The sequence below is a fragment of the Hydra vulgaris genome, chromosome 01 (genome assembly GCF_038396675.1).
Source record: "Hydra vulgaris chromosome 01, alternate assembly HydraT2T_AEP".
Classification (NCBI taxonomy): domain Eukaryota; kingdom Metazoa; phylum Cnidaria; class Hydrozoa; order Anthoathecata; family Hydridae; genus Hydra; species Hydra vulgaris.
The window spans coordinates 71933009-71947500 of record NC_088920.1 but is presented as its reverse complement, the minus strand read 5'-3'; the positions used below and the strand labels follow the sequence as shown (position 1 = coordinate 71947500).

The following is a 14492-nucleotide window of genomic DNA, read 5'->3' as shown; positions in this document are numbered from 1 at the left end:
GCAAAGAAAAATTTGTTTTTATTACACTAACTTTTCCATCAAAAATGTTCAGTAAAAGTAAAAAAAAAAAAATGTTATAGGCATGTAAAAAAGTGTTATAGGCGCGTAAAAAAAGAAATCATAAAATAAACAAAATTTTTTAAAATAACAAAAATAGTTACCTAATTGAATAAAAAAAAAAATTGAAAAAGAAAACAAAAAATTTTATTATTTAATTAGTTAAAAAATAGTACACATTAAATTTATATTAGCGTCACTTTTGATATTTTAAATTTTGTTTGTTTCGTTATAAAGATTTTATAACAAAATGTTTTTTCATTTAAAAAAAAAAAAAAGAAAAAAAAAAAAGAAAAGAAAAAACATTAACTATTACAAACTTTAAAAAGTTTATTTTTTTATATTTAAAAAAAGCAACTTTTTATGGATATAACTCTTTTATTAATTTTTTTGCTTAAATTTACTCTTGAAGAAATATAGCTCTTGCAATGTCTTTGTTTATATTTATAAGTTTTATTTTGTGAAAAATAATAGGTTAAAAAAATAATATTTTATAATAGTTACGTCATCTTTATATAAACAACATATTTTGCTATATCGAAAAAGTAAAAACAGAAATTTTCTTATAATTAAGAAATTAGGAATTTTGATTAAAAAAGTTATTTAAAATAAAAAAAACTGGTTGTTCTTTTTTCGCAGTTTTTCTTCCTCCTTTTCTATTTTTTACAAAAAATTAAATTCCTTGTAAACATGTTATAATTTAAAAACAGGATAAAAAATATTCATAAAGTGTAAGATTAACTTTTTTGTTTTAAGGCAAGTGAAAGCCTTAAAACAAAAAAGTTAAACATACAAAAAAAAAATTTTAGTTCATTTACAATGGTAGAGAAAGGAAAGAAAGAAATTTATGTTAATGATAATAATAAAAATAAATTTAATTCTTTAAAATTAAAAAAATTTATAAATTTATATTGAAACAAAAAGGTTATAATAATTATAAGAAACAAAAACTTGTTGTGTGGTAATTTATTTTATTGCGGTAGTTTAAAAAATGTCCTTAAATAATAAAAGAATACAGGTAATTTAATGATGTCAAAAAATCTAATGCTAATGAGCTAATGAGTTAAGCCGTTTTTTATTTAAAACAAGTCCTGCAGTTAGGATTTTAGGATCTGGAAACTGCTTGTGGGATCATTTTGACCACAATGCTGGCTTTGAGAATGGATTTGAGATCTGTAAATGAGTAACTTGGTTAAAGACACTAAGATCAGATCTTACTAAAAGACAACTCACCACATTTGTAAGCTGGATGAGTTACAAAACTAAAAGCTTCAGTTTTGTAACAAATTTTGTAACATCTTTGTTGTTTGCTTTTTTATTAGTAATAACTCTCTTGTACTACCTACTAATACAAGTAGTCTTGTTTTTTCAACCTTAAGTCTATAACCTGTTTGACACCAATGCAACATTTAGTAACAACCAGGTCCCATTAATAAATAAATGTGTAATATATGTTTTTTGTTAATCTGATTTAGTGGCTTTTTAGTCTTTACCCCAAAATCCCAAGTTTTAGTAGGAATGATACTCATTAACTTTCTTCTAATGTTAAATCAATCAGAAATCTTTATATAATTATATAAATCGTATATAATTTTATGATATTTTATTGCATATTAGTTTCATTAGTTTCAAATTTATATTGAAACATTTATCAATTTATATTCAATCATTTATATTGATTTCATTAATTTATGTTGCCCTGCTCCACCATACTTAAACCAGATTTGATACTGCTCCATCACAACCATACTTAAAACAGATTTGATACTCATCATCACCGAATGAAATAAAAGATTCTTTAATTAAATTCAAAACAAAGCCAACTGTCATTCTTACAAGCTCTTTGTATTAAACAGATATACCTTTTCTGTCTAAAACAATTGATAGTACTTGTGTCCTCTCCTTTTTAATCACACAGTTCATACAGATTTTATTTGTTTTGAAATGATTCTGCAAGCATCACTCTACTTCATAAATGGTGATGAAAATATAAATACAATGTATTTTTCTTAAAATGTTTTTCCCTGAGGTAATTATAACATACTTTTTCAGACATTTTTTAACTTTTATTAAATATTCAAAATAATTATAAGGTATTTTTTTAATGGCCGAATATGCTACAGCGATATATCAAATAAATCAAATAAATAAATAATTAATTTTCTTATTCTTAACCAAAAACAAAAAAAAAATAATAAAATGCAAACTTAGCAATTGAATGTATGTATGACTTCCATGAGAGGTCAGTAGTGAACAATAATATAAAAAGACAAAAAGAGGACTCAGCAAGAGGTTGCTATTCATCAATAAAAGAATGTTGAGAGTATCGCGTTGTTTACAGTAAATAACTTTTGTTGGAGTTAAAGTGATAAAAAAAGAAGACTTTTTTGTCAAGAGAGGATATAAAATTGAGTCATCAGCAAATAGATCTACTTCAGATGCAAGGTTGTCAGAAAGATCAATAATATAGATGAAAAATAAAACAGACCAAGAATAGAACTTTGAGTTACCCCAGAAGTTACTGGAAATCAAAAATAGTGTTGGCTTTTAAAAATTACTCTATTAAAACGGTTAGAAAAAAATGATTTGATAATCTCAAAAACTTCCCAGAGGCAGTAGTGGTATAGTGGTAGAGCGCTTGCTTCATAAGTGAGAGGTTCCGAGTTTGATCCCCACCAGGTCCCTAGTAGTACCAGGCTCAACTTGTTTCTCAGAGCAGCGGCTTTGTTCATCAAGGTTCGTGTTTTGGAGTTATAGAGTTAAGAGAGGGTTATAACCTCAAGATTGAGAGAAGACAATAATTGATAATCAGACAATCATTGGAATGGGTAAGAATGTTCACCGGAGTCTTTAAAAAATGGAACCAGCATTTTCCAGCACGCAAGAAAACAAGATTCAGTCTTAATAGTTAAACACTTAATAATTTAGAGGATACAAAATAATTTAGAAATATATGACACAGTAAAGATACACAGATAAAATGTTACTGATGAAATTTTTTTACCAAACATATACTAGCAATAAAGACAATAAAGATTGAGTGATTATATAATAACACTTTATGTTTATAATTTAAATATCTAAAATTTATATTATAGAAACTTTCCAAATATGTTTAAATATACAAAATAAACTAATTATTCTTATAATAACAATTTTTTCAGAATTAAAAAAAAAAGCATACATTAGCTGATTTTGAAAAAGGATCCAACTTCAACAATAAGGAACTTTCATTTATTACAGTTAGCTAAAAAAAAAATTTATAGCAGTTTAAGGTTGGTATTTTAAGTTTTAAAAAATTATTTTCATCTTATAGAGAAGGATAAGTACGAATACTCCAGAGCAGTAGTTGCCAACCCTTTTTGTGCACAAGCCACGAGCGGCTCCTTGTTGCACCTATATTTCACTCCTAACAAACTGTTTCTTAAATTCAATAACAAATTGTTATTGAATTTAAGAAACTTGAATACTTTGCACAGTTTTCCTTCAACGAAAAACCTCTTGATGTTAGAAGTGGAGATTTAATTATATCCTTTAAACAATAAATAAATTAATGCATTAGATTTTGCAACCACAATCTAATTCGCTACTTTTTTCTTTTCACCCATAAAATTTTGTAAACATTGTGGGTGAAAACACTAGATTATTAGATTTTAAAATCAAGATTGAGAATACAAGATTCCTTAAGATTTCAGTAATAAAAAATAATACAGAAAAAAAGAAATATGGCACTTGACTCAATAAGGTTTCTAACCACTGCTTTAGAGGGTGGACAGGAACATATTAGATATGGACAGGATGATGAATATCCATAAAGGGTGAATACTTAAAATCTTTTTATTTTCTTAACTTTACTTTAATAAAATAAAAAATAAAAATAAAATATAAAAAATAAACCTGCTTATGAACAGTTATGTCACATTCCGTAGCTTCTGACCAACCAACAGTGTACCAACCAAGAAAATCCAAATCTTTAAAAACCTGACGAACTAAAATATGTCTTAAAAATTAAACACAACTAAGAAAATAGATATGGTATATATAATAAGGTGGTGCTTGAAACTTTTTTAAAAATGTCTTCTCACATGCTTTATATGTACACTATGTAAAAAAACAACACAAAGCTAAAAAAAAAATTTATCATTTTTTTTTCAATTTTATTCAGGTGTTCCAAGAAGTCCTTATAGTCTTATCACAGAGCACCGCGGATGAGCATTTAATTGGAAGTTCAGGCCTCCTTCCAAACTGATGTCGAAAAACTTGCCTAGAGGTGGAGTTTGTACCATGGATCCTTTGTTTCTGAGGCAAGTGCACTATCACTGCACCACGACTGCTTTTCAGAGATTTTCAGAGATTAATAAGCTGAAAGTAGTCACTCACTATATACACTATTAATTGGAGATAATAAAATCTTAGCAAATTCTACTAGGTTTGAGTACTGTTTTGATTGATGATTGGCATTTGATGACCCATTCAGGGGGAACAGTTACAAAAAATATCATTTCAGTTGTAATTAACTTTTCTGTTCAACTTGATCTGTGGGCATATTTTCTGAAACTTTCTCAAAACGTTTCCAGAAACTGTTGTGTATTATCTCGATGGGTGTATCATTTCTTTTCTTGTAAATGTAAGACAAATCATTGCTGATGATTTATTCATCAAGAGATAAATAATAACTGGTGCTACTAATTTCAAATTGTAATTTTAGCAATGCTTTGAAAGCATGTTGTAGTGAATAAAAAACTTAGCAGAACTCTAAATCTCATACTCTTGTATATCTTTTATCATATTGCAGACCAGAAAAACGCTGTGTTTTGCAGTTAAATGGAAATATATTATCAACGAGCATGATTATGGGCACTAATCATTAAGTCATTGAGAGTGATTGTTAGCATTGTGAATTGGTTTTGCCCATACTTGTAAAAAGTTTTTATTTGTTATACAGCATTTATTTGTCAATTAATATTTTGAAACTATTATCTACTGGACAATACATTTGAATAAAAAGTTCAACTTTTTATTTATTGTTTGCATCTGATTGCACTTTTTCTTACCTAGTTTTTATTTCTTCTTTTGTTTAAAATAAATTTATACTTAATGTTTTCTTATCATTAAAACATTTTAACTATACTATGTAACTATGAAACGCTAAAATTCATCAATTGTTTCTTTAAAAATATTTATACATAACAATTTTAACAAACATTTTAATGAAATTAATTAAAATTAAAAACGTATTTTTATAATACATGATATTTTTAGCAAACATTATTTTACAAAATCAAGTTGAAAACATTTACTATTATATACATAAGAGTGATTCTTTTAAAGGGCTTTTTTTCTTTTATACGCTGTTTTTGTGATGCGGGTCATTATATTATGTGCATAATAAAAGATGGTGCAAATAGTAGCCTCTTTCTCAAAAATTTTTTCAATTCGACCTCTGAATCCATGGCACATCTTCTGGATGTAATTGCTTAAAATACCATCCCAGCCTTAACTAGGGAGGTCCTGAGAACAGTGTTTGGGTGCACAAGTATCTGACTGAAGTTTACTATCTAACAAGGTCAAAATTCATTTGCTTCTTTCAAGTCTGTTAGCCTTATTACTTTAAGTCAGTAACGACCAAGCTATTCTGACTAAAGATCCAATATCACATTTTATGAGGTTTCTCAATGTTATCTCTGATATGTCATCTGTACACCGTACAGATGGCAAAGTACCTCAGTCAACCGGAACTTGACAGCATTTACCACCTTAGGAATTTACTTTGAACGTGCCCATCCACTTTTTTTTTTCTATTCAACACTGTATAATGATTATATGTGGATAACAAAGTGTGTATATCAATTTTATTTGTATAACGATTATATAAATATAATTTTTTTAAAATAAGCTTTACTGTTTAAATAAATAACTTTAGTCTTTAGCAAAAACATTTATAAAAAATTTTTAGTTTAAAATCAAGTAAATAAGTATTAGTTTCTCCCACTCAAATTCTTGAAACGAGAGCAATTTTATACTCTCTTTACTAGGTTATCAAGGTTACCAAGCATTGTTTCTTGTGCCCAAAAGCCTTCAATATTAGAAAGTTTACTCCTGCTTTAAAAAAAGACCTAATATTGGCTTAACTGTGATGGACAGGACAACATTAAGTAACACAATTTTTTGATGTATAATAATAAAAAATAAATAATGCCTTCAAGATATAAACATTTTAAGTAACACATCTTAATGTTTCCATATAGATTATTTAATCAACAAAAAAACAGTATGCATTTCACTGATACACTGATACAATCAGTTGTACATAAAATGTACTATGCGTCAGAATTTTTGATGGTACTAAACAAAAAAACTTTTTGTGTCATCTCAACTTATAAAATTTTCTTCAGCCATGTAACACATGAGAAAAAAATTTTTTAAGTTTATTTTTTTAAGCTAACTACTTTAGTGTTATTTTACATAAGCACATGTGAAGGATTTAAGAAAACTTTTTATTTAAATATTGTTTTAAGCACTAAACCAACATACAAAGACCACCCTAACATACAAATGAACAAATTTTATTTTTTACACTTACATTGCTCTTCTTTACTATGAAAGTAAGCTAATTCAATAATTACTTTTCCAGTTTCATTAATTGAATGTTGCAGTTCAAACGAGTTGAACAGCTCCAAATTTCTACCATTCTGCTTTCCAAGAAGAGCACCATAAACTAAATGTATCATTTAAAAATAATAATAAAAACAAGGTTAATATTTAATAAGTATGATGAAAAAATTGGTATATAAATAAAATTCAGAATAATACTAATATAATTTTTTTTTAATTAATTAAATTTAAAAACAAGATTGTTTCAATTAATAAAAATTTGATTAGAATTATACTTTTAAACAAACTTTAAACAAAAAACATTTCTGATTTAATTCAAGACATACACAGACTTATGTGTGTAAGTGTAGTCAACAACAACAAAAACTGTATACAACAAATTGTTTTAAAAACAAAATTCATATTAAAAAATTTTTAAAAAATCTTTTTGGCAAAAGAGGGCATCTATAAAGTAATAATGTACTAAAACTATTTATTTAGATCCCCCCCCCCCTCCATTGTATGCACCTGTATGGTTTTAACAACCTTCTTCCCCTCGCATAAAGCATAAACTTTTCAAAACATTAAAAACAAAAAAACTTTAAGTTAAATTAACAAATTTATGTTATCAGTAATTCTCGACACTGATTAAATTCAATGCTTAAGTTTAAAAAATAAAATTAAGTTTTAGGAGATTTAGTCAAGCTGCAGGGGGTGTTAAAGACTTGAACCTGAATACATACTTTATGGAAGACCCTTAATAAATAACATCACATGAGATGCATCCTGTTCAACTTAAGTCAATGTATGTTTAGAAGCCCAACAGATGACTGTTACAGTTACAGCAGATGGCTGTTACACTGTTATAGTATCACATTAGGCCGGGTGAATAAAAAAGAGCAATTGCTTTTACTCAGTAATTGGTCAGCTTTACATGAATAAAAACTTCAACAATTTTGCTCAAACTTTTATTAATGTAAAGCTGAACAATAACTCCAAAAACGCTGAGTAAAAATTGCTTTTTTTTTATTCACCCAAAATTAAAATTGCAATTGCCTTTTTTTATTCACCTGGCCAAAAAGAAGACCCTTTGACCATAATGATTATCACATGTAGATGATTCCTGTTCAAACTTAAGTCAATGTATGTTATCAAGCAGCAGATGGCTGTTACACTGTTATAGTATGACATCTTTATAACATCTTTTCTCTTCTATTTTTAATCCTTATCATTTCATTTTCTTTTTTTCACAATTCTCTTGAGAATTAATGTCGTTTTATAATTACAAAAAGATGTTGGAAAAAGGTATTTTTTAATGCTAAGGTCCATTATTATCAAGTTACTATACCTCCATAAGTTATTAATAAAGACAATTCTAATATATAATCTCTAATACATGGGTATGATCTTATTATCCTTTGTCAAGTGTTCTACAGAACACTTGACAATCTTCATTAACAATATATTTCTCCATTACTCTCTAAACTATTTTTGATTAACTGAACCTCGATTTCATGCCTGCAAGAAAATGGAATTTATGGTTCCAATTTTTGAAAACTCTAGAATCTATTTAAAAAATATGGAATCTATTAAAATCTATTTTTACCATAGTTTTTATTATTAGTTATAATTTTTAGTAAAGTTATCATGTTATAGTTACTATTTGTAATGTTTTTTTATTCATATTATTATTAATAATATTATTATTTTTATTATGTTACTATTGCAATTATTAATATTATCTTTATTCATTAGTGCTTTACTTTCCTTTCATTTTTTTTTTTTTTTTTTACCTTTTTTTATTTTCCTCTTTATTTTATTTTAAATTTTTTCAATGTTTTATTTATAGTTTTTTTGTTTTTGATTTTTAGGTGTCGCTCCGTTGACTAGTTTTTAACTATATGAGTGACGCCTAACCTTATTTATGTGAGTTTATAAAATATTATTGTAAACTTCAAATTTTTTATGGTTAAATAAATGTATTAAAAAAAAAACTTTGACCCTACTAACTATCGCCAGTCTTCTTACTATTATTAGTAAAGTCTTTAAATAAAAAAAACTCTTATGTCACATTTATTTTAGCAACTTACTGCTAAATCATTAACCATTTTAACAAAAAGATTTATTCTGCATTAGATGAAGACACTGGTGATCTTATCCATAAGCCCTTTAAAATGGTGTTTCTGAAAAAGTTTTTGAAATTGAATCATTTCTCTCTATCTGCAACCTTATATCACCCATGAAGAACAACTCTCTGCTTCATTTCTAGAAAATCTTGGGGTACCAGAAGTAATCAAGATGTTTTTGGAAATAATTCTGTATTTTTTCTTATCTATAATAAAGAAATTATCTCTAAAGTAATTCAACTTGGTGATGGAACAACCATATACCCCAGTCTTAACAGAATATCATCACTTAAAACAGGCTGAAAGTCTTGAATCTGATCTTTCTCTTGTGACAGGTGAATTTTAAGTTTTTATCTTTTTCTTGGGGCAGGTGAATTTTAACCCAAACAAATGTTGTTTACTGGTAATAATTAAATAAATAAAATGCAATATTGTATTAATATAATAATAATATTGTTAAAACTCTTATATTAATAAACAGCAGCATTCTTACATATTAATGAACAATGAATGAACTGGGCCCTCTTTTTTATGTATTTCATTTATGACCTCTCAGGGAAACCATATATCCATTACAAAGCTATCATCTGCAAAGATATCATCTGTTAAAGTTACCTTTCTCTGCTACTATTTTTTATACTCCTAATTTCATCATCTAGCTTTATAACGCTTGAAAAATTTGTTTTATACATTTGGGCTGGGTTTTAATGAAGCCCATATTTTTTTGAACGAGATAAAAAAAAAAAACAAGTGATAAACTTATTTTGCTATTCCTCTACAATTTCTTTTTGTTATTCTTTTTTTTCTTTTTTGTTTGAAAAATTTAGATTTAAGTAAGAAATTTTTTTTTTACTGTCTTCATCTCCCTAAGATCATAAGGATCTCTAAAGTCAAAACACAAAAAAATTAGACTAAAAAATAGAATAGAAGCAAGGACATAAGTACAGATATTGACTTTAGGTTACAATGTGGGCAGAGAGTACCAAATTTTGAAGGATCTTATAAAATTTATAAAATTTTATAAGATCCTTCAGATCTGTAACAGATAGTCCTATGTTTAAAAAATTAAAAACTGTTTTTGAATGTCCTCAATTTAATTACAATCAAACAGAACTAATAAAGTTTGATTGGAAAGTAAGGTGAATAAGGCTGTAAGAGGAACCTTTCTTGAGAAAGCTGCACAAGATTCTTTGAACTTTAGTAAAGAATACAAAGGGAAAAGAAAATAAAGATTTTATCAGAGAAGATAGAAAGGAGCTTGCCGAACTTGTTGTGTGTTACCTTTTTCCGGCTTCAGTAAAACTAAAAAAACCCGGTTCATCATGCGAGGTTCCTATCCAAAGCGCTTTACTACCTAAAGCTACAGCTTCTATCGAGCCAAATTGAGTTCGTAAATCAGAACAATAAATTCAAGACAGAAATCAGGCTAATAAGTGAATTTACAGGGTTTTTTTTATGCCAAATGGTATTTACAGGCTAATGACGCTATTAGAGGTCCCTTTCTTGATATAAAAGCAATACACCAAATGCAAAAGTACCAAAAAATTTGTACCAAACCAGATGGTGTCGGTGCATTTTTAAACTCTCTATACAAACATGATTGGTATTTAGATTCAACAATGATTCCTCTTCTCTGTCGGGTGATGATTTGTCATTTGAGGAGAATGCAAACCTTGCAAAAGTAATTCTAACTTTTAAAATTTTAGACTCAATCTGTTTTTAAAAACTTTCAGAACTATGCCAAATCTTTAATTGTAGTAAATAATCATTAAGAAAGATCTGTTGGAATGATGCAGCAATTTATTCACCAATACAACAATGAGGAAGATAAACAGAAGAAAAAGTTGAAAAAGTTCGGTATGCTTTCAGAACACCTGGAAGACGTTCAAACTTTTTAAAAGTAAATTTATTGAAAGCTTATCTTCTCTTAATAAAAAGAAGAAAATTGGTGAAGATGAACATCAACACAACTAAAATTCTTTGAACCTAAAATTTAATATAAAAACATGAAACTATTATCAAATATTGTAATTTTTTCAATTCAAAATACATAAAAATATTAAAAAAACAAACGATGATACCATGTATTTCTACTCAAATATATAGGTAAAACAGCCGAGGAAAAAAGTTTCAAATTTTATTAATTAAACTCCCCTCCCCCCCCCCCCCCTAGATCTGTGAAATTGGCAATTTTTGAAGGTTTTTGAGAACTTTTTTTCTAAAAAAGTGCTTAGGGCATATGGATTGAGTGGTTCTGTTGAGCTCAAATTATTTGGGAGTTATATTTTTAATATTTTCCCCAAATCTAGAGTGTATGGTATTATATATATATTATATATCCTCAAATTGACTACCCCTAATACACACACACACACACACACATACACACACACACACACACACACACACACACATATAAGTATGTTTTGATATGAACCTGGCAAAGGTTGTGATGTTTAATAAAGATCAATAAAATTACAGTAACACTGACCAAGACCGAATCAAAGCGTCATTACATTTTGTATTATTTAAAATGAAGATCTGTTACAGATCATTAAGTGGAATCAGGTAAGCCCATCAAAGCATTGACATATAGGTACTAAAGTAGACCAGTAAAAGATAATCACCTCATAAGCCCTATATAAATGTTTGAAAATAAAAAAGTTATGTAAACAAAATAGGTAAATTTTTTTAAGTAATGATATAGATGTTACAGATTTTTGGAGTGGCTCCACCCAGTTACTACCACAGGCATACTGACTAATGGTATAATAGAACATTATAACTTCTTTACAACATTATAACACCCTTAAAAATTAAAAAAAATAATAACTTTCAAGTGCCGAACCATGCGAACATAAATAATTTTTTAAAATATACAAGCCAACTTAAGAAACAATGCCATAATCAACATTTTTTAGTAAATTGAAAACAGAGACACCTGCCAAGTATTTTATGGCACAAATCTCTTTAAACAATATGAAACAACTTCAACAATTATGCTACATTTTAATGTCGCCTAAAAGTTGAAACAATTAAAGTAATACTGAAGTACATTGAATTTTATTATTTTTTTTTAAAACCACAATAATAATGACTCTAAAGTTATTTTAATTAATAGTGTTTTTGTTTTTTAAAAACATATTTTTAAAACATGTGCAGAGTGTTGCCACATCGACTATCTTATAGCCTACTGCTACAAGGGAGTGTTGCTAAATTGACTATCTTATAGCCTGCTGCTAAAAGGAAGTGCTGCTACATTGACTGAAGGTATATATATATATAAATATATATATATATATTTATATATATATATATATACATATATATATATGTGTATATATAAATATATATATATATATATATATATATATATATATATATATATATATATATATATATATATATATATATATATATATATATATATATATATATATATATATATAAGAAAGAAGCTCACACCTTATTTTTTACAAATTTCACTATTTGGAACACATCAGGCAATAAACTCATAAAGGTAAGCGAAACAAGATAAAATTAGAATAAATGTTAAGTTGGTAATTATAAAAGATATTTCATCTACTTTTATCTTTAGATTATCACATTATTTTGTATAAAAATTTTATCTAGAGTTTTTTCTAGAATTTATAAAAAACTTAACTGAAAGCCGCATAAATATAAAAACATTAAAAAAAATGTTAGTGCTTGCCCCACTCTTAAAAATATCAGTTTGAAATACCAAAAAAATTTATGATATATCCTTGACAACCTAAAATTTTTGAGATTATTAAATCATTTCTTTCTAACTGCTTTATTTAAGTTATCTTCAAAGGTCAACACTCTTCTTTATTTCCAGTAATTTCTGGGGTACCTCAATATTCTATACTTGGTCCTGTATTGTTTTTTGTCTACATTAATGATCTTTTTTACAATCTTACATCTATGGTGGCTCTATGTGTTGAAGAATCAACTTTATCGCTTACAACAGGCAGCTGTACTTAAATCTGATCTCCCTTCTGTAACAGCTTGGGGCTTGCAGTGGCTTGCGAGTTAGTAAAATTGGATTTAGTGATTTGTAAAAAAGCAAAATTAAGCAAAAGGTTCACAATGAAATCAAAAACTTTTGTGCTTGCTCTGTCTGAAAAAATGTTTAAGACGGCTTACTGCTTTCCAAGCAGATCGAATATGCCAACCGTACAAGACGAAGATCAATATCAGTGATTTTCTGGTACCACAAAGATTCTTGGATTATCATTCACCACTGATCTCCCATGAAACTTTATATACAATGAACTCCAAAGTTAGCATCTGCTAAGGTTGCTTCTTTTCATCATGCTTGCTATAGTTTTACTCCTGATTTCATTCTCTACCTCTATAAATCTCTTAATGGAAGTCCAAGTATGTAATACTGTTGTCATATTCATGGTGATACTTCATCATATAATCACAATTTTTTCTCTTTTCTACAAATAACGGTCGCTACTCAAACAAGCTAACATCTCTAGTTCCATCAACCAAAACTTATTCTGGCTTAACTGATCATTCATCAAAGTTGTAATCTTTTGCTGTATCAGCCCATCAATTCTCCAAACAATTTTATTTGTCTGAAAATTTTATGTTGATATATTTATGCTAGTTCTTTTAATGACTCTCTTTCTCTTCTAGACAAGGTACAAAAAAACATATTGGAAACGTACTTGACCTGGTCTATCTGCTAAGCTTAAGCCTCTTTCTCATCATCGTAAAGTTGCATCTCTTTCTCTTTTCTACAAATACTATGGCCGCTGCTTAAAGGAGCTTTCATCTCTAGTTCCAAATACAAATTAGTCGCATAGGGATTCAGAACATACATCAACTAGAGTTTAGAATTTTGTAAGAACTATCTGTAGTTAGGTGGAGCTATTTTGATGCCCATTTCTAATATTAAAGTATAATATTGAAATATTTTACTGCTTTTGCTTGATCATCAACAGTTAAATTAGGTTCTTATATTATGCCTCAGCAAACATATTAAAAGGAATATATTTTTTTTCTTAAATTATATTATGTAGAATTATTATATTGAGCCTTTAGCATTATTTCAACTGTTACTTACTTTGTGGATTTCCTCCTTCCTGGGCTTTAATTCTTGTAAAATGATCAGAGATATTCATAATAACAAGTGGATGCAATGTAACACAAACACTAGCTTGTGCATCAGTTACAAAACCACACTGCTTATCAGAGAAGCTTTCTAAAGTCTTCATATTAGCAGTTGAACTAATTTTAGCACGTTTTATTTGAGAAAACATTGAAATTCATTCTAAACAAATTATTTAAATTTTATAAAATTATATAAATTATTAATTGTTGAAAAAAAAAAAGGAATTTCAGCAGTGAAGGTTGATGTCTGAAAAATGTCTGATGCATCTAGAAAAATATTTACAAGGGCCTCATAATTGACAAAATGCCTTCTGGTGAGCATTCCATTTACTAGACTATGCCTTGTTTAATATGGATTTTTTGTGTTGAACGGAAGATTTTTATGCAACAAATGAATAAATACTTTTTTATATTGCCAATATTTAATTTTTGCCCAATCATTCTAAAATTAAGCTTTTTAATAATTTTTAAGGTTTAAAGAGTACAAAATGAGTTTTTTTTTTTTTTTTTGCATTATGGCAAGGATATTTTATTGATGGCAACCATTAAACCAAGGATGTCAGATCATGA

The 14492-nt window shown here is 27.5% G+C and overlaps 1 protein-coding gene across 1 annotated transcript in view; it reads right to left on the bottom strand.

Moving 5' to 3' along the window:
- The window catches only part of LOC136075581 (COP9 signalosome complex subunit 6-like), a 38061-nt gene extending 23951 nt beyond the window's left edge, over window positions 1-14110 (bottom strand). The window contains exons 1-4 of the mRNA XM_065789099.1: window positions 13876-14110; window positions 6641-6775; window positions 3955-4046; window positions 3242-3304 (exon numbers count right to left, since the gene is read on the bottom strand). Of these exons, the coding sequence (XP_065645171.1) occupies window positions 3242-3304; window positions 3955-4046; window positions 6641-6775; window positions 13876-14071 (486 nt within the window). The 5' untranslated portion in view covers window positions 14072-14110. The remainder of the gene's footprint in view (window positions 1-3241; window positions 3305-3954; window positions 4047-6640; window positions 6776-13875) is intronic.
- Window positions 14111-14492: the final 382 nt, after the last annotated feature.